This window comes from Apodemus sylvaticus, chromosome 6 (genome assembly GCF_947179515.1).
Source record: "Apodemus sylvaticus chromosome 6, mApoSyl1.1, whole genome shotgun sequence".
NCBI lineage: Eukaryota > Metazoa > Chordata > Mammalia > Rodentia > Muridae > Apodemus > Apodemus sylvaticus.
The window spans coordinates 53,132,715-53,158,628 of record NC_067477.1 but is presented as its reverse complement, the minus strand read 5'-3'; the positions used below and the strand labels follow the sequence as shown (position 1 = coordinate 53,158,628).

The 25,914-nt window shown below is 38.8% G+C and overlaps 1 protein-coding gene across 1 annotated transcript in view; it reads right to left on the bottom strand.

The window, feature by feature from the left end:
• The window catches only part of Nemf (nuclear export mediator factor), a 48,502-nt gene that overhangs the window by 17,118 nt on the left and 5,470 nt on the right, over nt 1–25,914 (bottom strand). The window contains exons 5-19 of the mRNA XM_052185748.1: nt 25,342–25,490; nt 23,755–23,822; nt 20,528–20,614; nt 17,999–18,072; nt 16,543–16,613; nt 16,386–16,461; nt 15,827–15,889; nt 11,832–11,909; nt 11,518–11,726; nt 11,135–11,326; nt 9,804–9,867; nt 8,773–8,861; nt 3,801–3,904; nt 2,975–3,037; nt 951–1,063 (exon numbers count right to left, since the gene is read on the bottom strand). Coding sequence (XP_052041708.1) covers nt 951–1,063; nt 2,975–3,037; nt 3,801–3,904; nt 8,773–8,861; nt 9,804–9,867; nt 11,135–11,326; nt 11,518–11,726; nt 11,832–11,909; nt 15,827–15,889; nt 16,386–16,461; nt 16,543–16,613; nt 17,999–18,072; nt 20,528–20,614; nt 23,755–23,822; nt 25,342–25,490 — 1,500 coding nt within the window. The remainder of the gene's footprint in view (nt 1–950; nt 1,064–2,974; nt 3,038–3,800; nt 3,905–8,772; nt 8,862–9,803; nt 9,868–11,134; nt 11,327–11,517; nt 11,727–11,831; nt 11,910–15,826; nt 15,890–16,385; nt 16,462–16,542; nt 16,614–17,998; nt 18,073–20,527; nt 20,615–23,754; nt 23,823–25,341; nt 25,491–25,914) is intronic.

The following is a 25,914-nucleotide window of genomic DNA, read 5'->3' as shown; positions in this document are numbered from 1 at the left end:
TGAGATATAAAGAGAGTTCAATACTAGCTGGGAAACTCAGATCTCACAACATCAGGCCAAGGGCACTTGCTCAGAATGCAGGTCTCTAAGTGCAATGTCCAGAATGACAAAAGCAAAACAGCATCAAACAGAAACAAGGGCAATTACTAAAACCAAGTGAACACAGAAAACACAAGTTATGCCTCTTTTCTGGAAAGGCAAAAGAGAATTCAGAAACTTCTAATCAAGATGAATAGGAAAAAGGTTTTTTCAATTCAACATTTCAGTCACCAGTAGATCATTCTCTACTCAGCAGAACTGCACGGGTCACCCCTGTCAGAACTGCACGGGTCACCCGTCACTTGGCTCTTTATTTGGATCGTACCACTACCTGTTATTTTACATGGTTTACTCTGGCTCTGTTCCATTGTTTGCTTTAAAATTTTTGGTGGTGGTGCACACCTTTAATCCCAGCACTCAGGAGGCAGAGGCAGAGGCAGGTGGATCTGAATTTGAGGCCAGCCTGGTCTACCAAGTGAACTAAAAAATAGTCAAGGATACATAGAAAAGGATACTGTGTCTTGAAAACCAAATAAATAAATATAAATAAATAAAGTCCCCCTCCCACACACACCCTGGCAGCAGGTTATGTGGTGTGTACAAATTTAATCTAAGCACTTATAAGAGAGAGACAAGCAAATCCTTGTGACCAAGCCTGGCCTATATAGTAAGTTCCAAGACGTTCCAAGACAGTCAAAGTTACATAGTGAGACCTTGCTATAAAAACAACAACAAAAAAATTGTTTTGTTTTCTTCTTCACAGCACTTCCCACCTAGTATGCAAATATTTTCTCTACTGCTTAAACATAAGCTTTATCAAGGTAGGTATTTTGCCTACCTTCTAAAGCCTAGCCATTTATGAGGTATATAGCGCTTAAGAAATCAAGAAAATGGACCACAGCCTTTATTACCTGGTGATGGTACACCCACCAAGCACTAGTGATAACACGTGCATCCCAAGCTGCACTGTAGCAAAGTGCCATTGTGCCTGCTTCAGTCAAAGTCCGTGGAGGGATGGGTTCTCCTAGAATAGCAATACCAAGTATAGGGTTGCTATAGAGTCACTAAGTATAACTTTGAATAACAAAGTGTAACAAAGATAACACCTTTCATCTTAAGATCCTATTTACCTATCTACCTACCCACTGTTATAGTGTTAGGGACCAAAGCCAAAGTTTTTAAATTTTATTTTTTATGCTTCTTTGTGTGTGTTCTCATGCATACATGAGATAATGAAGTGTGATTATTACAATACAATAATGCAATCCCAAAGCATTTCCATCACGACCCCCCCACCCAACCTTATATGTATTACTAACACTCCTCCTTCCTTTCCAAACTGGGCTACCTGCAATCACTAAGATACTTTCTATCCTATTTTGATAAGTTCAGATAAGTGGACTTACATGTAGACTTTTGTGTTCAGCCTGGAATTTGAAGTGGTCCTCTGGCTTCTGCTCCTGGGACTGTAGGTATGATTTGCCACACCTGGCTTTTTTTTTCTCTTTACTTTTCTTTACCATTTTATAGGTTTTTCTCATTAGGCTTTTCTATATTAGCAAGTTTATTACTAATTTTATAATGTAATGAACTAAAAGCCAGGGTTTCAAGCATGTTAGAAAGGTACTGTACCAACGAGTCATGACTCCTATCTCCCTTTCTTTGTAAAGTCAATCTCTTCAGCCCAGGCAGCCATATGAACTGTTGTATAGCTGACAACCAAATTGAATTTCTGATCCTTTCACCTCTACTTCTTGAATGCTAGGATTACAGCTTGTACCATCATGCCTGGTCTCTGTGGCAGTGGAGATCAGTACCTGTCAGACAAGCACTCTTCTGTGCTACATCCCACACCCCTTATTTTACTCTTTTAATGTTATTATGTCTGTTTATTCATTGCTAGTTATGGTGGCTTCAATGAGAAGCTCCCTATGAATTGAGTACTCAGTTCCCAGCAGGAACTGCTTGGGAGGAACTTGGGGGTGGGGTGACCTTGTTGGAGAGCTGTGTTACTGGGGGTGGCTTAAGATTCAAAAGTCTCCTGCCATCCCCCATATCATCTCTCTGACCTGTTTGTACATCTGGGTGTAAGCTCTCAGCTGCTGCTCCAGCACCCTGCCACTACTATTGGTGGCCTGACTCCTCATCAAAAACTTAGTCCTCTGAAAACATAGGCCTGCCTAGTTAAACTCTCTAATAAGTTGCTCTGGTTACAGTGTTTTATCACAATAATTGACAGGTAACTAAGATACAAGCATATAGAAATACCATGTATTTCCTTTTTTTTCTTGATACAGGGCATCACATAGCCCAGGCTGGTTAAGAATAACCTGAAACATGAATCTACTGCCTCTATTTCACAACTGTGCTTTCACACTTAGTTACAACTTGTTTTGTATCCATCTTAGGCTGTGTGGACATTATTGCTTATTACCGTGATTCTAAAATCTGGTAATTTCCTTAGTTTTTTTTTTTTTTAAATATAAGCACAAGGCTGAGCCTGGTGGCAAACACCTTTAATATCAACTCTCAGGAGGCTACATAGTGAGTTCCAGGCCAGCCAAATGTATACAGAGATTCTGTCTCCAAAAACAAAAACAAACAAAACCAAAAAGCAAATACACTAACACACACACACACACACACCAAACAACATATACATATGTATATATCTCAATATATATGTATAATCATATTTTTTGTCAATTTGAGCATTTTGAATTTCATTTTATTACCGTCTTAGTGTGGGTTTCTATTTCTATTGCTGTGATAAAACTACAACCAAAAAAAACAACTTTGAGGTGGAAAGAGTTTATTTGGTTTACCTGTCTAGCACATTAAAGGAAGCCAAGAAAGAAACTCAAACCAGGCATGTACACATGCAAAAATAAAATATATTAAAAAAAGAAAATTCCAGAAAATGGAAATACATTACCTGTTGGATTCTTAATTACACAGCTGGTAGCGCCATGTAGATCAGCATGCACATAAATGTCTCCTTAAATAAAAACACATGTGAGATTATACTTTAAGGCCCATTTCTTTTGCTTTTTTATGTTATTTTTCTTTCTTCCAAATGTTTTACTTTACTTTAAAATTGTATGTGCGTGAATGTTCTGCCTGCATATTCATAAGCAAAGCACCTGTATGCAGTGCTTCCATACAGATAATCCCACAGAAGGAAGAAAGAGGCACTAGGACCCTCTAGAGCCGTGGAACAGGTGACGGTGAGCCATTGTGTAGCTGCAGAGAACTAAACACAGGTCAGTTCAGCAAGGAACACAAGTCCTTCACTGCTGAGCCATCTCTCCAGCCTGCTTCCTTTCTTTTTAAATGCTACTTAGGTTATTCTGGAACTTCTGGGATCAAGTTGTCCTCTCAATTTAGCCTCTTTAGCGGCTGCAACTATAGGTATGCACTATCCCAGCTTGAAGTCCTATTTGTAAACTAGAAAAATGGTCACAAATTTTAGCACCAAAAAACACTAACCTTTAAAAAATGTGATCCATCATGACTTGGAGAACTGGAAACTATTTTGTAAATATAGCAGAAGATCAAAAGTCCAACAAAACAGATTAACTTGGCAATACTGCTCTTGCAATACCCACTTAACAAAAAGTGACAAAGACTTCAACAAAATGTAAGCCATAAAGTGTTAAATCTCTAATTGTCAAACAAGAGTATAAGATAAAAATCAGTGCCTATCAGTGAAACAACTGATGAGTCGTTTAAGAGAAAATCTCATACAGTTTTAATCTCACCTGGGGTTAAGTATCTTTTCACAATAATCTCATTCTGCTGCTGATCCCGACCACCTATAATTAGATAGTTCTCTGAACTAATGAACCACAGAAATTTCTCAAACCTATAGAAAGAAAACAAAGTTAACATTTTTTGTTAAAAAGAAAAGCCTGAACTCATAACAATTTTCAAAGCAAAATATAACAAACCATGAAGTTGTCATGCCTGAACAGAATAAGATATCAGCAATCCAATGACACAACTTACCAGTTAAGATAAGCACCAGGCAAATCTTAACTGAAACCATGTAATATAGTTTTACAATCTTCGAAGAAATGAAATTCTATCAGGGCACAGTGGCACTTGCCAGTACTGGGGAGGCAGAGGTAAGAGAATCTCTGTATGTTCCAGGCCACCCAGTGATACAATGAGACCCTTGTCTCTGTCAGGGGGAGGGGCACAAGAGGCAGAAGAAGAGAAGGAAGAACTAAATTCTATAAAAATGTGATCTCACTAGTGGTGGGTAAGACAAACCTGTGTTCCTAGCACTGGGAAGATGAGGGTCAAGGCCAGCCACAGCTATATATGAACGTAAGGCTAGTCTAGGCTATATCACCCTATCTGAGAAACAACAGCCCACAAACCAAGTTCATCTCTCTGACTGTCTGCCTCTCTGTCTCTGTCTCTCTTTGAGACAGGGTTTCTCTGTGTAGCCATGGCTGTCCTGGAACTCATTCTGTAGACCAAGCTGTCCTCAAACTCAGAGATCCACCTGCCTCTGCCTCTGCCTCTTAAGTCCCATGTGCCACCAACTGCCCAGATCTATTTATTTCTTTTAAAAAAGTAAGTTATATGTGTATTTGTGTATTTGCATATGGATATATAAACACAAAAGCAAGTGCCTACGGAGTCCCAAAGAGAGTGTGTAGAAGCCTGTGAGGCTGGAGCTACAGAAGATTCTAAACTGCCTAATGTGCTTGAGAACTGAATGCCAGTCCTCTGGAAGAGTCGTAAGCAGTTCTTAACCACTAAGGCATCTATCTCTCCAGCCCCCAAATTATTTTACTTTATGTAGGTAGCATTCTTAAACATAAGGATGGCAAAACAGTGAATTAACTATACAAATCAAAAGTACAAAATATCAAATGCCCTAAGATTCAGCTTTCTTTCATCAGGATACCAAACAGATTCTGGACTACTGGTAAAGCAAGAAATTATTCCAGGTGAGACGGCCCATACCTATTATCCCAGCACTTGGGAGGACGAGCTGAGAATCCAAGTTCAAGGCCTGCTTGGGGTATCTAGGGAGACCTTGCCTCATTCCCTGTGACACCCCTCTCCCCTCCAAAAGAGTACTATCAGTTTTTCTCCAAAGACAAAATAACTGGGGTTTTCATTAACTAGTTTATTATCAAGACAGAACGAGTAACGGGATGGAGGAATTGCTCAGTGTTAAGAGCATCTTCCGCTCTTCCAGAGGACCTGGGTTTGAGTCTCAGAATCAACACAGCAACTTCAGTCCCAGCGAATCTGAGACCCTCTACTGGCCACAAGAAGAGCACAACCATTCATAGACATTAAACAACCAAACTTATAAAAATAAAATTAAAACTAAATAAAAGAAGCTATAACAGTGTGTGTTTATATGACACTTAGAAAATGACAGACAATACGGATAAAAAAGAAAGGTCTGGTATATTATATGTAACCTATCTTTATATGATTACACCTATACCATTTAAACTTTTAAAATATGACATAGAGGCATCAAGGAAAACTCTATCATATCTCTCAAAATAGGAAAGGATTTTATTTTCTGATTGTTTATTTACTTATTTGGTGCTGGAGACAGAACCAAATCTTGACTTATTTGCTAACAAGTATCTAGGAACTTAGATGTGTTAGTTAAGCACTCTATCACTGAATATCACTTGCCCTTTTGGAGACAACGTCTCAATTAAGTAGCTCAGGCTAGCCTTAACTCATGATCATTCTGGCTGAACTTCATGAATGCCAGGATTATAGAAATATGACACCATGACTGGTTTCTAATTTTTTGTTTGTATGTTCTTAACATTAGATACAGCCCATGGACTCAGCTGTGCTAGAAAAGTTCATTAGCTAATGAAGTTATACCCATGCCTCTAGTCTGCCTTTGTTGGTGGTGGTGTTTTGAGACTGAGTTTCCTATGTATCCTCCGCTGTCCTGAAACTCACTATGTTAACCAGGCGGGCCTCAAATGTACAGATATGTCTCTGCATCCTCAGCCCTGGCATTAAGCCTCTAATCTAATGTTTGATTGGGAAGAACATACTGTTTCAAAATGTGCTAAAGGTTTACAAAAAGCATGGTGCATCCCTTCAGTTTCTCATCACTGCCTAACAGGAGGCACTGTGGCTAGCTCCTACATATAGAACTTCAGTTTCTTTATGCACAAGAAGCTAAAACATTATTTCTAGCCTTCTTATTTTTTTAGGCATAGTACACAATGTTCTGTATTCTTTCTTTTTTCACATAAAAATATTTTTCTCCTTGCTGAGCGACTTTAATTCTTTATTAAATTCCCTGACAGAAAAGAGATTTCTAGAAAGACAAGGACAAACAGTGAATAGAAAAGATAAAATATGTATTCTTTCATCATCCTAGTAAAAGAAGAAACACTTGAGGAATAATGTAACTAAGAAGCTATGACAGCTAGTCTTACTTATAAACTTGAATGAATTCAGAGTCACCAAGGCAATTGACCTCTGAGTGTATCCAAAAGGGTGTCTCCAGAAAGTTAAGTGAAGACGGAAGCCCCACCCGGCATATGAGCGGCACAATCCCACAGGCTGGGACTCTGCACTAACGAAGGGGCAAAGTGAGCTGAGCCCTTGCAGACACCTCTCTCTGCTTCCTGGCTGTCAATATGACACAACTAGCTAGCTGTCCCGGCCTCTGCCACCGTGCCTTCCTTGCCATGTCCCCTCCCCGGCACACAGTTTGAGGTCTGTATCCTCAAACTATGAGCCATAATAAATCCTTTCTAAATTACCATTTCCTGGTATTTTGTCACAAGAAGAAAAACAACTAATATACAAGTTGGTAAAAAAACAAACAAACAAACAAACAAACTAGCCAATATCCAAAGTGCGATAAGGACGACACACAGGAGAACAGCTGGGGCGAACAGCAGACGGGTGTGTGTAAGCCCCAAACCACAAGTGGTACATGTGGTATAAATGCCCCAACTGCCCTTGTAGATGGAAAACTATCAAACCAGAAAACAAAAGCAGTGAGAGAGAGAAAGAAAGAGAGAGAGAGAGATTGAGATTGTGTGTGTTATGTGTGTAAAATATAGGTTATGGAAAGACGGAAATAAAGAGTGGAAAAGATGTAGCATGTTCACACTAACAAAAAGAAGTCCAATTAGATGACAGCTCCACATTTCTATTGACTGTAGCCTCAAAAAAAGCAAAAGTGGCAGAAAAGAGAGAATAGACAAATCAAGAATTTATAAACTTTCTGAGAAAAAAAAAAACATTGCTAGAGAATCTAAATAATCAAATTCTACAAAGAAATCTAGGCATAGTGGGTGATGCAGGTCTGTAATCTGTAGTATTTGGGAGGCTAAGTCAGAAAACTGAAACTAGGCAGCCTAGCCTACACAGTGAATTCAAAATCAGCCATGGATAGGTAGGTAGGTAGGTAGGTAGGTAGGTAGACAGACAGACAGACAGAAAGAGAAGGGGGGGGGTGTCAAAGACAGACTGACTTTGTGTTCAGACAAACAAACAAATAAACCCTAAAAACAAAATAACAAAGAATTCCAATTTATAATAAACACTTAACTCCCCCCTCCCCCAATACACAGGGTTTCTCTGTGTAACCCTGGCTGTCCTAGAACTCACTCTGTAGATCAGGCTGTCTTCAAACTCCTAGATTTTCGCTTGCCTCTCCCCGAGTGCTAGAATTGAAAATGTGTGCCACCATGGCCAGCTTTTGAAACACTTTCCTAAATACGGAACATTTCGGGACCATCCTACTTTATGAATAAATTCTATCCACATTTAAAGACAAGAACATTTCTAGCTTGTTTTATGAGGAATATGACCTTGATGTGCCTACCTGATAAGAACACTACAAGAAATGAAAATATAGGTCAATCTGACCAAAAGAGATGCCAACTGCAATAAACTAAGCACAAAGAGAAGGAAAGCAAAACACACCTAAGAACATTGTAAAATGAAAAGCAAACAAGGTCATATCAGGCTTAGGGGCTGAGTCCTAAACCGACAAAACACTTGAGCCCAGGAAAATCCTTTTACAATCCAAAACTCAAAAATGTAACAGAAATAAGCTGTGGGAGCACAAGCTTTTGAAAACTGAGTCAAAGGGCCCTAAGTTCAAGGACAGTGTGGGCTACCCAGGGAAGCCCTGCCTCAGAACAAAACAACAAACGACAAAAGACAGCAACTTAGAGTTTTAAGATCAGGTTTAAAACAGGAGGACTGTCTAAAAGTCTGCTCAAATAGTTCGCCATCTTCTTCCCAGCTCCTACTATGTTTGTGGTTTTCTTTCCTTTCCTCTCCGCATCCTCCCAGAAGGCAGACAACATACAGCTTACTGGAGCCATCAATAAACCAGAAATAAAGGCCTAACATGATGGCCACTGGGCTCTTTAGATTGTGACAGCCTTATAAAACATAAATTATAGAAAGAAAAAGAGCATATCAATTTGAGAGGGCGTGGAGTGGAGAATGGGAGAGATTAGGAGGAAGAGAGGCAAAGTAGGAATAAAGAAAAAGGAGATGGCCGGGTGTGGTAGCACACGCCTTTAATCCCAGCACTTGGGAGGCAGAGGCAGGCGGGTTTCTGAGTTTGAGGCCTGCCTGGTCTACAGAGTGAGTTCCAGGACAGCCAGGGCTATACAGATAAACCTTGTCTCGAAAAAATCCAAATCCAAAAAAAAATAAATAAATAAATAAACAAAGAAAGAGCACAACACTTACCAATACACTTTTCTTGCTTTTTGGATAGAAGTAACTGTTTGTACTTCTTTTAAGGTTTGTTTTGTTTTCTTCTCTGCTGATTTGAATGCCTATTTATATAAAAAAAATTAAAATAATTCTAAGATATATTTACATAACACCAAAGTACACAATAGCATAACAAATTACTTTAGACAGCTTTTGCTATATTGCCCGGGCTGGCCCTAACTCAGAGATCATTCTGTCTTAGCCTCATGGATTATACATGCCACCACAGCCAGCTTAATCAATATTTTTAAGGGTCCATGAGATGGTTAGTTGAGTAAAGGCACTTGCTGACAAACCTGACCACCTGAGTTTGAACCCTAGCACCCACAAGTAGCCCTCTAATCTCCATATAGGTACTATGTGCAAAAATCTTAATGGAAGAAATATCTAATGCGTGCGTGCGCGCGCGCGCTTTTGTCTCTTGTGTCAAAGGCTGGTCTTAAACTCATTGAACAGCTTAGGATGACCTTGAACTCATGATCATTCTGCTTCCACTTTCCAAATCCTGCAACTATGGTCAAGAGACACAGTACTCAGTAGGTTTTGCCTATGCGTTAAATTGAGAACCAAAAGTAAATGGGACTGGCAAGATGGCTCAGGGGGTAAAAAAGCACTTGCTGAAAGCCTGACGACATGAGGTTAATCTCTGGAGCCCTCATAAAGGTAGAGAGAAGTAACTTCACAAAACTGCCCTCTGGCAGACATGCTCCCTGTGGTACAATGAGCATGTACACACATACTAACAACATACATGACAGATCTGGATATGGTTTAAGAGGAAAGAGCTATGGATCCTTCTAACATCTGAGCAGGTAAGAATGAAAGTGCTATTTGCTGAGTTGGGGAAAGAGGAAGTGCAAGATAGCAGAAGAAAGTAAATACAACAAATATGCACATTTAAAACAAAATTAAAAGTAGGAGATTTCTAAATTAAAAACCTAACTTCAACAGAAAAGGCCATTAAAGCTGCCGAAAACAATGAGCAAACTCCATCACCACCTTACCTTCTCAGCGGCTTCAACAGTCCTCTGTGTTTTTTTAGCAGCATACCTCTTATGATCATAATATCTAGAAAAATAAATCTAACTTAAATATTAAGTGAAATCTATTTTTAGTTTTTAATTTTACAGTCTTAAATCACATAAAACCAAGTGGCATAGAGCACAAAATTACTTTTTAACAAAAGAAGTACAGGGCGTGGTGGCTCACTCCTGTAATCCCAGCACTTGGGAAGCAGAGGCAGGCGGATTTCTGAGTTCGAGGCCAGCCTAGTCTATGGAGTGAGTTCCAGGACAGCCAGGGCTATATAGAGAAATCCTGTCTTGAAAAACACCAAAAACCAAAACCAAAACAAACAAACAAACAAAAACAAACAAACAAACAAAAGAAGTATGGTCTGGTGAGATGGCTCAGTGGTTAAAAGCACTGGCTGCTCTTCCAAAGGTCCTGTGTTCAAATCCCAGCAACCACATGGTGGCTCACAACCATCTATAGGGGGATATGATGCCCTATTCAGGCAGGTGGATGAATATGCAGAACACTCATACATTAAAGTTTTTTTAAAAAAAAACTATACACATAAGTTCCATAGCAATTTCCTCCACACTGGACCCCCACCTTCGAGAAGGTTATTGCTAAGAGACCCAGGGAATGAACATATTTCACATGTCTGAGAAAGCTATAGCTTGCAAGCTTCAGGGTCTCCCTCCAGGTAGAGAACCAGTAAACAGCTGCTTGAGAAGGAGACTGCCAACTGAATTGGACTTGTTGACAGGCCTCCAACAGCAAAGGCCTCCAGATATACAGTTTTCCTGAAGCATCACCCATGCTGAGGTGTGCTTTCAGAGATGTGGTCCTTCTGCATCATCCTTGCTCCAGTAAGTCAGCCCTCACTCATACACCAGTTAGTAACACCAATAAAGACTCGCTGGTTCCTAAGGTTAGACTTCAGTGCAATCCTTACTTTGGTTTGTTATGCATTTCTTTTTAGGGGTATGCATGCATGCGTGCGTGCACGTATGTTTCATTTCCCCAGAAAAACTCTAACAACAGACGAAATAATGACTATTGCTAATATCCTACTGATTTACTGCACATACACGACCATGAGTTTCCAATAGGCCTGGAGATAGGATGCAAACGTAAGAGCACAAGGTGCTTCTCCAGAGGACCAGGCTTTGTTCCTGTCACCACACTGATGCTCACAAGTACCTGTAACTCCAGCTCCAGGGACCTGATGCCCTTTTCTGGTTTCCTAGGGCATCAGGCACATACTGGTACACTTAATACATGCAGGCAAAATATTCATCGACAGACTTCCTGGTGAAACGCTTACTTTTTGGCATTGGCGTAGGCTGACAGGCTGAGATCCACATCGACGAGCAGCGGCCTGTTCTTCTGAGGCTTCTGCAGCTGCTTGTTCTTTTGCTTTTTTTTTTTCCCTTTTGGTACTTCAGCATCGCTGTTCTCAATGCTGGCCTCACCACCACCATCACCATCTTCCTCCTCTGATAACAAGTATGGATTTCTATTAAAAATATTCAATAGTATTTCACAAATGTCGATATCACTTTTCATTTCAAATTTTCTCATAAAATTAGAAATGATTTCATTGTGTATTTTCTATTTCTGAGCATTCCCAAAGAAGAAATTAAGAAGAATGAAATGAACGGTTCACAAGATAAAAAACAAGCACTACCTGGTAAGACCCACACTTACTGCAGCAGCATCGTAACGTGGTTGGTTTGTAGTTTTAGTTCTTTGATTGCATTTGCAACAGGGTCTCCCTGAGCTTGTGCTTCTTTCACAATCACTCCGATCTCTGTCCAGTCTATCTGGTTGGCCAGCGCACTGCGGACTACCTGAATGGCTCTGTCAACTATCTGCAGGTTCATCTCTATGAGCTCCCCTTTCAGTTTGTCAATTTCCTTAAGAAACAAACAAACAAAAAAACAAAAACAAAAAAATTTTACTATAATGCCAGCTGAGATTGTCATATTCTGGACAGCATTGGAAATGCTAAACATTAATACCTGAGCCTGCTGAAGAGCTTCTAATCTGTTTTCATGATCCTTTCGGACATTATCTAATTTCTTCAGTGCTTGTTTTTCCTTAAAATAACAGAAGAGATTTTTCAAAAGTTAGATTTCTTTCAATGCACAGCACTTCCACCCCCTAAATTCCTAAAGTTTATTGTGTTAGTGGTTCTACTCTGTCAATGTTGTCACATAAGCAACTTAAAAAGTTTCCCCAAAGTTCCCTTCCTGAAGTTTTACCCTCTTAGAAATGCCATGCTGATATATTACCCCTATCTCCCTTCCACTCCCTATACAGAATGTGTGCTTTGGTTACAGGTAAATTATATATAAAGCATGACCCCAATTCCCTTGGCATTATTCAAACAGGCACAATTCAAGATTTCCTATGACATACTAGATATATTTTTCTTTTTTAAATTAGGGATCAAACCCAGGGCCTCATAGGTTTGCAGTCTACCACTGAAGTATATCAGTAGCCCCAAATAAAAAATGTTATTTTATTATTATTATTTATTATTTTATTATTAAAATTTTATTTTAATTACATGTGTGTGAATGTACTGGACTGAAGGTGCCCATGGAGGCCAGAGAAGATACTGGATCTCCTGGAGGTGGAGTTAGAGGTGATTCTGATCAGCTCAATGCTGGTAATAAAAACTAAACTTCGATTCTCTGCGAGAGCAGTATGTGCTCTTAACACCTTAGTTCTCTTCAAACCTCTATAAATTCTTTTGTAAAATATGCATTTGGAGGTTTTATTCTTGGGGCTAGAGAGCTGGCTCAGTGCTTAAGAGCACTTGTTTTTGCAAACCAGGCTCCAGGTTCAACTCCCAGCACCCCATAAGCAGGTATGCTACTTCCTTAGGTACTGTATATACATGTGGCACACACACATATATGCATGCAAAAGCACTAACACAAAATAAAATAAATCTGGTATTTTATTCTCATTCATGTGTGCATGTGTGTGGATTTCTGTATATAAGTGTAGTGCCTGCAAAGTCCAGGCAAGGTTAAAATTCCCTAGAACTGGAGTCACAGGCAGTTATGAGCCTCCAAGTGTGCGTGCCATGAACCTAACTCAGGGACTCTGGAGGGGCATGCATCCTTACCCACTGGGCCATCTCTTGCCAGCCTCCCGATAAGTTCTTTTGAAGCACAGACTAGGGGCTAGAACAATGACTAAGTGATTAAGAGCACCTGCTGTTCTTATAGAGGACCCAAGTGACTCAGTCAGCTGTAACTTCAGTTCCAGGGAATCCAACACCCTCTTCTGACCCCCATGAGCACCAGGCACACATATGGTATACATACAAGCAAAACACACACACAAAAAAATACATCTAAAAATAACCTTTTTTTTCTTTAAAGTCGCGAGGGCTTTCCTTAAAGCTTTCCCTCCTGTGTTCTTTCATTGTTTTTTTTTTTTTTTAAGATTTATTTATTTATTATATGTAAGTACACTGTAGCTGTCTTTAGACACCCCAGAAGAGGGCATCCGATCTTATTATGGATGGTTATAAACCACCATGTGGTTGCTGGGATTTGAACTCAGGACCTCTGGAAGAGCAGTTAGTGCTCTTAACCACTGAGCCATCTCTCCAGCCCTCATTGTTTTTTTTTTTTAATTTAAGATTTATTATTATATGTGAGTTCACTGTAACTGTCTTCAGACACCAGTAGAGGGCATCAGATCTCTTTATGGATGGCTGTGAGCCACCATGTGGGTGCTGGGATTTGAATTCAGGACCTCTGGGAGAGCAGTCAGTGCCCTTACCTGCTGAGCCATCTCTCCAGCCCCTAAAAACAACTTTTTAAAAGCACCAATTACTGTTTTACTGACATTATGATGTTCTCTCAGCATTATAGTCCAGGATTGTTTGGAACACCTTTTACTCACATAATACAAGGGTTCAGTGAGGTTGTTTGACCTCCTATATAGCATTTTATCAGACATAATTTATCTGTCAGAGTTGGATTTGTTGTTTGGGAGAAAATCTCATATATAGTAGCTCAGGCTGGGCTCAAACTCATTATCCCAATTTCTGATCCTCCTGCCTCCACTTCTCATCAGCAGGGATTACAGGCACACACTACCACATGGGACTTACATTTCAAAATTACTAATTTGAGGACTATTTTTAATGTTTTATAGCAATGTCAATTATTTATTATTTAAATGTTGGGTGAAATAGCTAAAAGATTTACTTTTTAAGAGTGGTAACTATTCAAAGAACTCACAATGATTACCACAAAAAGTTACTAGTGTAGTTTGATATCGTTAATCCTTAGTGTTTAGAATAAGAACTATTTCAGATTATAAAGTTGTTTCAGATTTTTAAAATAGCTGTATACACATAACCAGCTGTACAGTCCTAATCTAAGTATCTCAAACCCTTTGAATATTTCTCTAATGCATATTTAAAAATGAAGATAGCTGTGTGTGTCTTCAGCACTTAAGAGACAGAGGCCAAGGAAGGATCTCTGACTTCTAGACAGCCAAGGCTATGTAGAGAAACCCTGTCTCAAAAAATGTTTAATAATAATAATGAGGGGAGGAGGAGAAGGAGGAGGAGGAGGACGACGACTTCTGAACATCTGCTTTCTAGTCAAAGTGCTGCCATGATGCGACAATCACACCATGCAATTTATTTAACTATGTGCTTAGAAACTGTACTATTATGAAGCCAAAGGGAAGAATGTAGAAGCACTCACATAACTTGAAATTTTGCACACATATTTTTGTTATGCTTAGCTTTTTTATAACAACTTTTGACTTTTTTGAAATAACATCTTCTTCCCCTTTCCTCCACCCCCAACTTGCATCCCCTTTGCTCTCCCCAAACTCACAGCCTTTCTTTAACCATTGTTTCTTTATTTCTCTCCCAAATATAAAAATAGAACCTGCTCAGTCAGTCTACATAATACGGCAAGAATGTATATGATTATTGGACGACCAACTCAGAAGCCTCCCTCAGGAAGCATTTCTCCCATTCTCAGCATTCAAGTTGCCAACTGTTCTTCGTAGGGCTGAAGCCCCCTTACTAGTATTTCTGAAAAATCCAATCTCTTCCAAAAGTGACTTTGATCAGTTTATAAAACAGATCTACAGCACATGATCTAAAAACATGATCAAATGTGCTCCAAACATAGTGACTATAAAATCCTCACTGAGGTATCATGCAACAAATCAGACAAGGACAACTTTAAAGCAGCTTAACAAAAATAGCACAGAGTTTATGATGAAGAAACCTAGTACAGAAAACACATTGTTCCTCCTCTGGCTCATGTAACTAACATGCTTCTCAGAACTCATAATGGCCAAGTTTGAGAAGCTCTAGGACGCTTTAATATGCTGAGTCATATCAGGGTATATAACAGACTAATGTTCCCACTAGATTTCATTTAAAAGATCTGAAATTAGAATAGTAGGGGTGAGGGTGGAGTAATGAGGGCATACTTCTCCAGGAGACTCCCCTGAGCTTTTTTTTTTTTTTAAGATTTATTTATTATTATATGTAAGCACACTGTAGCTGTCTTCAGACACACCAGAAGAAGGCATCAGATCTCATTGCTGACAGTTGTGAGCCACCATGTGGTTGCTGGATTTGAACTCAGGACCTTCAGCAGAGCAGTCAGTGCTCTTAACTGCTGAGCCATCTCTCCAGCCCCACCCCTGAGCTTTTATCATAAACTAAGGGCTAGTTATAGTGACATGCCTTCAATTCCAGTTCTCCAAGTTTGAGGCCAATTTGGTCTATATGTTTAGTGTCAGGCTAGCCAAAATTGCAGTGATTCCTTGTCTCAAAAACAACTGGGCTGGAGAGATGCATCCACATGATAGTTCATAACTATCTGTAACTCCAGTTCTAGAGGACCTAATCTGAAAGCTCCCACACAACGTCTCAGACTTCTCAAAGGCATCTGATTCTTAAATGAAAGCACTCTGACTAACTAGTTTAATATAAAAGTTTTAAATGATACTATACCTGTTGTAAAGCTTTTAAGTCAATTTTCTGACCTTCTATCTTGGAATAAAATTCATCCACGGCCTTATTTAAAAAAAAAAAAAAAGACAAACAATTTTAAGGAAAAAAAAAGCATGGTCTCTACTTCACCTTGCACACACACAGCATTAGCCCGTTATATACCACAGTGCTCTCTCTACCTGACCACCTTTCCAGAGACCTATTCCACAACTAGCAATGTCAAGAATACAACTAAGATCAATTATTTGGTCTTATCTTTTAATAAAAATGGCAGCAATTGTTTCTAATCATTGCACCTATGAGTGTGTTAATTTTTAATCAATCCCCAGATTCACAGCAACTTCAAGGCAAGAATATTTTCTCAATTTCTTTCCTTCCTTCCTTTTCTTTCTTTTGTAGTGTTAAGGATCAAATCCAGGACTTTTTGCATGCACTCACATTTGGCTACATCCACAACCCCAAGACAGCATAAACAATTCTTACAAGTTATGTCAAGCTAATTAGTAAAAACAAACAAACAAACCAACAAACAAACAAAAAACAGAACTAGAAAACTCACCTTGTCAAATGATTCAAATTCTATGTATGGACATTGTAAATGTTGAGCAAACAAGAAGGGATGAAACTCCTCATACCTGTAAAACATTGAGAATATCACAGTGAAGAATATTAATTATCCTATGAAGCAAGCCAACTCGTGGCAGGCACATGCTTACGTGAGTATGTCTTCAGCTGGTTTATTGGCATCCAGGCTTGGTTTTACTTCTCTTTTCTGAATTATATAGCCCTACAGAACAAAAAACAAAAGACTAGTATTAGACTCAATTATATTCACAATTAACAAAAGACTAACTATTCCAATGGTATTTTTTCTAGCTAAACATTTTGAATACAGAAAACAAATATTAATATATGAGGTAATGCTATGATTATTTAGCTCTGAGGTGATTATAACCCACCCATTTTGTTTTCAAGTAATAGCAAATTAAAGAATGCTTCTCTAAAGTCAATTCAAGACAGAATGTTCTCTCAGGTACAGTCTTGCCTATAAATCCAGTACTAGGGAGGCTGCTGTGGAAAATGTTGAGTCCTGAGGCCATCCTGGGCTCCACAGCAAGACCTTGAGTCAAAGAGAAAACAACTGGCTGGAGAGACAGTTCAGCTAAGACTGCTTATTGCTCTCCGAGAGGACCCAAGTTCAGTTCCCAGTACCCACAAGGAGGCTTACAACCACCTGTAACTCCAGTTGCAAGGGATCAACACCCTCTTTTGGCCTCCAAGGGTAACCACACATTGTGCATACATTCATATAAACACATATACATACACATAATTAAAAAGTCAATCTTTTTTTGTTTACACAAATTCCTCAACTAGTGTTTCTTGGTTTTGTAAAAGGCGGGGCCTTGTGTATCCCTGGCTGGTTTTGAACTTGTTATTCAGGACAAGGCTTCTGACTCTTCTGCCTCCCTCCACCTCTCCAGTGCTAAAATTATGGAAATGCACTCAAATGCCTAATTTAGACAGAACTAGGGATCAAACCCAGGGCCTAGTGCACACCAGGCAAGGCTAGTTTTATACTGAGCCCCAATGCAGTATTTTCTATAAAAAATAAAGAACAGCCAGGTGGTGGTGGCGCACTCCTGTAATCCCAGCACTCTGGGAGTCAGAGGCAGGCGGATTTCTGAGTTTGAGGCCAGCCTGGTCTACAGAGTGAGTTCCAGGACAGCCAGGGCTACACAGAGAAACCCTGTCTCGAAAAAACAAAAAACAAAAAAAACAAATAAAGTAAGAAAGAATAGAAAAATATTTACAAGAAGCAATACAAAATCGAAGATACTATCCCAGAATTAGGTGTATAGCCCAAAAGTACAGTATGACTGCATATGTAGAAGGCCTTAGATTCAAATCTCACGCAATACAATAAACAAAACCCTTAAATTATTTTATTTCTGAAAATCCAAAATAATACATGAAAGCTGTGAGATGGATCAATGAGTGAAAGTATTTGTCACTAAGTCTCCCAAGCCTGAGTTTGATCACTAGGACCTACATAGTAAATAGAAATGGTTAAGTACTGCAGCTTGTCTAGCCTCTCAAATGCTATCACACTCCCCTATCCCCCCAAATAGATACATGCAAAACAACACACAGTATTTACAGTGCTGCTACCTTTCCATTGAAATTAGATGTTTTCTTCAAATAGTCTTCTGCCCTCTGCACACAAACCAGTATCTTTTCAATATCTAATAGAAGAAATAAAAACAAGGGGAAAAAGAATACCAATTAAGTTGAATAACACCATTAAACAACTATTTAGCATCATCATCATAATATATATTATTAACAATATCAACATATTAATATATCAAGATATGAATATTTATATAACATTAATGCTGATATAACACTAATTAATTATAATTGTTAATGTAATTAACATATTAATATTGTTATAATGCTATAATTATAATTATGATGTTAATTATAATTATTACATTTCCCCCTCTGGCCCATGTAACTAACGTCTTTCTCAAAGCAGTTGTCTCATAATGGCCAAGTCTGAGAGGCTCTGGGTTGCTTCCCAAAATACATAATTATAATTAATTATACCACAGTAAGTGCCAAGATTTTAAGCTCTACTAAAAACAAAACAAAGAAACAAAAAGACTTTATCTTTTTATGTTCATTTAAAAACATGTCTATCATTTCTATGATTGGTATAAAAATATATATTGTGTTGAATATTAAAAAAATACAGTGGCATGAAGGGAATCTTCTGATAGAAAAAAGTATATTATAATTCATTATGTTTATGTAATATAAAAATAATTAATGCAATTATGTTATAATCAACATAATTAACATATGATCAGCATAATAGAGTATTCATATATTTGCATATTAATACATTAATATTAGACATATTGATATAATACAGTATTTATTTACTTATTGTTGAGGCAGGGTCTCACTATGCAGCCTTGGCTGGCCTGAAACTCACTATGTAAAACAGACTGGCCTTGAATTCATAGAGAACAACTTGCCTCTGCCTCCCAAGGGCCACAATAAAGGCATGTGCCACCATGCCTGGCTCAAAATATTAATTAAAAATCAACAATATAAAGGTAGCTGATATGATGGTATAGGCCTATAATCCTAGCACTAAGGAGACTGAGTCAGGACAATCATAAGTTCAAGACCAGCTCGGACTATACAGTAAGACTCCATCTCAAACAAAAAGAACAGAACCAAACAAAAACAAATAAACAAACATAAAACTGGGAATGTTGTCAGGTCTCCAGGAAGTAGAAGATGACTAAACTTGTTACAAGTTGTCCTCTGAACACACACACAAACACACTAAATAAAATGTAATAATAATAATAAAAACAAGAAACAGACCAGTGAGATGGCTCAATATGTAAAGGTGCTTGCTACACAAGCGTGGAGACATGAATTCAATCCCCAGAACACAGCATAAAAGTGGAAAAAAAGAAGACTCCACACACATTCTAGGCATGGGTCCTGCTTCCCCAAAACACACCAGGCAGGCACGTGTACACATGTACACATACACACACGTTAATTTTTAAAACTTAAAACAATCAGCCAGGTGGTGGTGGCGCACGCCTGTAATCCCAGCACTCTGGCAGTCAGAGGCAGGCAGATTTCTGAGTTGGAGGCCATCCTGGTCTACAGAGTGAGTTCCAGGACAGCCAGGGCTATACAGAGAAACCCTGTCTCAAAACAAACAAACAAACAACAAAAAAATTCAGTAATGTATGAAATCATGTAAGTGCTTAAGAAAATGAGATACAGTTGTTTCATTTGTGTAGTTGGTTTACATACATAGGATTATGTGTTGGTCAACCTATTACCAAAAAGATACTTTACTCATAAACATAATTTTCTAATCTCCACATATACTTATTTCTGTTTTTTTTTTGTCAATTCCTTCTCCAAAAAGTTACTATTTTATTACTATACCGTCATGATACATTTTAATCTGTGAAATAGTTATATAGCTAATATTAAGCAACCAGAGTTTTATAATATTTTATAATAACAAAAATATCACAACCATCTGTTGTCACTGGAGACAAAGAGGATACATGGCATCTTGTCAATTCCAGATCAATGTTTTGTAAGTCCATTATTCACTTCTAACTTTAAAAACTAAAATTATTTCTAGAAAAAAAAACAAGTTACAAGAGGCTAGCGAGATGGCTCAACAGTACAGGCTACTCTTTTAGAGGTTTGTATCCCAGCACCCACATGGTGGCTCACATGGACTGTAACTCCAGTCCTAGGGGAGGTCTGGCCTCTCAGGGCACCAGGCAAGCATTTACTGAACAGACAGATGAATAAGGAAGCAAAACACTCATGCATCTAGAAAAGCAAAAAGAGAAGGAAGAGCTGGGCATGCCAGCACACATGTATAACCTCCAGAAGCTTGAGGCAGGACAATTCAGAGCGCAATGACACCAGACTACAATGTAGGGAAAACCTTATTTCCAAAAAAAAAAAAACCCAAAACTAAACAATAAATGAAGTGTTTGCCAGTAGAACATTTTTTTAAAGCACCTGTAGGGCCTTAAGTCTAATTAATTTCCAGCACCATAAAACTTCAAAGAAAAAAGAAAAAGAACTTAAGGAAAAGGGAAACAAATGTACAAAATATAGATCATGTAGACATACCTTTGCTTTCGAGTTTTTCATCCACTTTAACGTTGCCAGAAAATCCATTTTCTATAAGACAGTGCTCAATAAGAGCTGGCCCATAGGCTAGAGAAAAGTAAACAGTATTGTTGAATTTTCCAAAAAACTTCACATTTAAAATACAACATAAAGTTATAGCTCAATATGAACAATCTACTTAATACAAGTGGCCACTGAAAGAAATTGTACTTCTTTTCAAATGGTATTAGAATTAAGACCTGAAGTAACAGAGGAGTTTGAGATCACAATGAGCAGAGAACTGGTTCATGTTACAGACATGTAACGACGCATATATATATAAGATTAACTAGAGATGGAGAGGTCATGAGTTCAATTCCCAGCATCCACATGGTAGTGCATAACCATCTATGATGGGATCCAATTCCCTCTTCTGCTGTGTAGACAAAGCACCCATATAAATATATAAATAATCTTAGCAAACAAATATAGATACATAAAATTGTATAAAAAAAGATTTGTAAAAAAAAAAGTTACTCAAAAGCATTCAGATTGAAACAGAAAAAGCAGCTTTATTCTCAATAGAGGTATGACCCTGTATGCTAAAAATTCCTAAAGAACAGTCTTCTAGACTAAAGATCTTTATCAGCTCTGAAAGATAATATAAATCAAGTTTATATAAATATCAAAATATATAAGTATCAAGGGGGGGGAACAGAGAGATGGTTCAGTAAATTTTTTTAAGATTTATTTATCATATGTTAAGTACACTGTAGCTGTCTTCAGACACTAGAAGAGGCATCAGATTTCTTTACGGATGGTTGTGAGCCACCATGAGGTTGCTGGGATTTGAACTCAGGACCTTCAGAAGAGCAGTCAGTACTCTAACCTGCTGAACCATCTCTCCAGCTCGATGGTTCAGTAATTAAAACAACTTGCTAATCTTAGGGAGGACATTGGTTTGATTTCAGCAACCACACAGCAGCTCACAACCACTGTGATACCAGTTCCAGGGAACCGGACTCCCTCTTTTGACCTCTGTGGATACCAAACACCCATGTGGTATACATATATACATGCAGGTGCTCCCATATACACATAAATCTTTTTCAAGTAAATCAGAAAGCAATTCTATGGGCTAGTGAGATAGTTCAACAGGCACAGGTTGTCACTGCCAAGCCTGACAACCTGAGTTCAATCCCGAGGGCCCACAGTGACTCCTACTATGTGGCCTTTTGACTGATATCTACTTGTATACCATGGCAAAAGTATGTCCACTCCCTACAAAACAAATTAAAATGTAATTTCTGGAAACAGGTTTTTCACTATGTAGTAGTCATGGTTGTCCTAGGACTACCTATGTAGACCAGGTTAGCCTTAAACTCTGAAACCTGCCTGCCTATCCTCCCAAGTGCTGGCATTAAAAGCATGAACTACCATGTCTAGTAATGCTTAAGTCCTAAAAACAACACAAAAAGAAAACATGGACATTTAAGAATAAAATTTATATATAAAAACCATAAAATCTTAAAATAAAAATGATTTAAATAAACAGTGAGACTGTCTGTTCACAGAAGACTCAATATAATTAAGACTGCTGCTATTCTCCCCACAGAATCAAAGCAATCCTCATCAAGACCTTGCAGGCTTTTTTATAGAAAGCAATACCCCAACCCTAAACTGTACAATGAAATGCAAAGGAAGAGTTAAAGGCTTTGGGAGACAATAAGAAAGAGCCAAGAGTATTTTAACTACATGATTTCTAAAGCCACAGAAACCTGCCAAGGCAAGCTGGGGCAGGAGGGTCACCAAGGCTTTAAGGTTGCCTGGGCTACATAACAAGTTCAAGGCTAGCTGAGCCAGGCCTAGGGCACAACAAAAAAACAAAACAAAACAAAACACCATCAAACAGACAGAAGGACTTGGCAAAGCTTTCAGGGAGAGGAAGGAGGAGAGAAAAATTACTATCTGGCAGATGCTGTCAGCCTCGAGGCTGACAAATTTTGTAAAAATAAATAAATACATACATACATACATATATACATACATACATTCAAACTAAACCAAGTGCTTATTAACAAAATAGTTATTTGAAAAAAAAAGCTACTGCTCTGAAGTCTACAACACTGAAGTACTAATAACATTCTATACCACTCTTATTTTTAAAAGACTATTATGTGTATTCTGTATGTGTGCTCATTAGTTTATTTGCATCATATGCATACAAGAGACCGTGGCGGCCAGAACAGTGTCAGATGCTCTAGAAATGGAGTTACAGCATATCTGAGAGCCATCATGTGGTACTGGGAACTGAACGAGATCCTCTGTATGAGCAACAGTCACCACTCTTCATCCCTAAGCCATCTCTCCAGCCACTGCTTTTATTTTGTGAGAAAAGGTTTTCTCTATCCCAAGCTGGCCTTGAGCTTACTACGAAGCCAAGAGAAGACCTTAAACTTCTGATCCCCCTGCTTCCCAGGAGAAATGGGATTGTAGGTGTGTGAGACCAGGCCTACTTTTATATGATGGTGGGGTTAAAGCAAGGGCTTTGTAAATGCTAAGCAAGCACTCTACTAACTGAGCTACACCTCCAGCCCCATCTGCACTGTTTTTAAATAAAATCTAACCAACATAAAAAATGTTCAGCTTTTGGGACAATGAGGCTCAGTGATAGATATGTGCTCGTCACTACAAAGCCCTGGGTCCAATCCCCAGCACCATAAAACAAATAAAACCTCTTTCTTTAAGACTAAAACCCTGGGGACTGGAGAGGTGGCTCAGAGGTTAAGAGCTCTGGCTGCTCTTCCAGAGGTCCCGAGTTCAATTCCCAGCAACCACATGGTAGCTCACAACCATCTGTAATGAGATCTGATGTCCTCTTCTGGCCTACAGACATTCTACACAGGCAGAATGCTGCATACATAATAAATAAATAAAACTTATTTACTCAAAAGATCACTTTAAACTTGTTTTTCTAAAAAAATTAATGCTTTATTTTTACGCATGGGTATTTGTTTGTGTAAATGTATGCCTCAGGTGTGTGGATACTCATGAGGCCAGAAAAGGGCACCAGATCCTCTGAAGCTGGAATTATAGGTGGCTGTAAACCACTGGCCATTACACTGTGAACTGAGCAGCTATCCAACCCCTGGTTTAATTTTTTTTAAAAGAAAAAAAAATGAGATTTAAATATATTTATGGAAGTATTGTCCCACAAACATCTTAGTACAATATGCAAGAGTACTCACGAAGTAATGGATTAAGAACTCTCTTCAGCAGTTCACCTTTAGGAGCACTAGCTATTACTTCAGTCAATCTGTGAACAAAATTGGCATACTTTTTATCTTACATTTAATAAATCTTATATCATCCATTTATTTCATCTTTACAAATGTCTGAAACATAGCAGAAATTATTCTTGTAGGTATGAAAAACAAGTCTTAAAAGTAATTTATCCATGGGGCTAGAGATGGCCCTGAGGTTAAGAACACTTGTTCTAACAGAGAATCAGAGTTCAGTTCCCAGCAGCCGCAACAGGCACATCACAGCCATCTGTAACTCCAGTTCCAGGGCATCTGAAGCCCTCTTCTAGCCTCTGTGGCACTTACATGCATGGACACACACATATACACAGATACAGGAAATTTTATTTTATCCAGAGCTGAGTGCGGTGATATATGTTTATACTAGTGAGGCTGAGGGACATAGAAGATTCTGAGTTCAAGGCCAGCCTGGGCTACACAGCAAGATTCTGTCTCAACACACACATGCACAAACACATAATTTATCCACAATCAAAAGGTTCTTGAAACCTGAGTCTTTTTTTGGGGGAGGGGGGGTGGATTTGGTTTTTTTCTAAACAGGGTTTCACTATATAGCCCTAGCTGTCCTGAAACTCACTCTGTAGACCAGGCTGGCCTCAAACTCAGAAATCTGCCGGCCTCCCAGAATGCTGGGATTACAGGCGTGCGCCACCACCACCCAGCTCCCATGTACATTTCTAAGTTACGTGTTGTTTGTAAATCTACATTGCTGTATCTGAACACCTGCAGTTCTACATAATTAAACGTCGCTAAGAACTCAAAGGATCCTGTGGCTCACTGCCACCATAGACCAACAATATCTGGGAACCTGTAAAACTGTACCTACCCCTGATCTACTGAGTTAGCAAGATACAACAGTTTACAGTTCAGACCCTCTCACTGATTGTGATACATGCTGAGCTTTGAGGACTACCAAGTGGGTAGCAAAGCCTCCCAGTCAGAAGCTATAGTTAATTATCACCTTATCCTCTCCCTTTGTCCTAGACCATGCACCCCCAACTACACTCTAACGGATCTATCTTCTCACAGAACAGCCAAGTCAGGACCTCACTTTGCCAAGGAATCCGAAGCATTTTATATAACCCAAACCATAGCATAAAAGACACACACTTGAAGGCTGGGTGAGGCAGTGTATACCTTTAATCCTAGCAATCTAGAGGCAAAAGCAGGTGGATCTTTTTTAGTTCAAGGATAGCCTGGTCTACATATAGAATTCTAGGCCAGTCAGAGCTGCACAGTGAGACCTTGTTAGAGAGAGGAGAGAGTGAGAGGAGGAAGAGAGAGGGAGAGGAGGAAGAGAGAGGGAGAGGGGAGAGGGACAAGGGAAGGGGAGAGGGGAGAAGGAAAGGGAAGAGGGAAAGGGAAAAGGAAAGATTTTCTGACCACAAATAAAATTGCTATATTCACATTTATATACTTCCATTTATTATACAAGTAAACATTTTAACTGAAATTTTCCTAATGTGAAACATAACCTAGTTTATCTTGTAGTAAGTGTGACATTAACCGTACCTTTCCAAAGTCAGCAGAGGTTCAGCAGCTCTGGCATGATCTATGGGATAGCGTTCACGAACAGCAAACTTAACATCATCTGCTTCATCAGTTCGAAACCTTAGGATATTTAAAATTAGGTACTCATAATCTGTAAGAACAATGTTCCCCTGCAATAGAGTAAATAATTTTAATTTAATTTATATTATTAATCCTTTTCAAATCAGTCTTGAAACATCTTAAAAACTGAAAAAGATTTCTCATAAGACCTACTTATAGCTGGGCAGTGGTGGCGCACACCTCTAATCCCAGCACTTGGAAGGCAGAAGCGGATTTCTGAGTTAGAAGCCAACCTGGTCTATAGAGTTTCAAGAAAGCCAGGGCTACACAGAGAAACCCTGTCTTGAAAAAACAACAAAAAAAGACCTACTTGCCGGGCGTGGTGGTGTACGCCTATAATCCCAGCACTTGGGAGGCAGAGGCAGGCGGATTTCTGAGTTCGAGGCCAGCCTAGTCTACAGAGTAAGTTCCAGGACAGCCAGAATTATACAGAGAAACCCTGTCTCAAAAAAAAACAAAACAAAACAACGACAA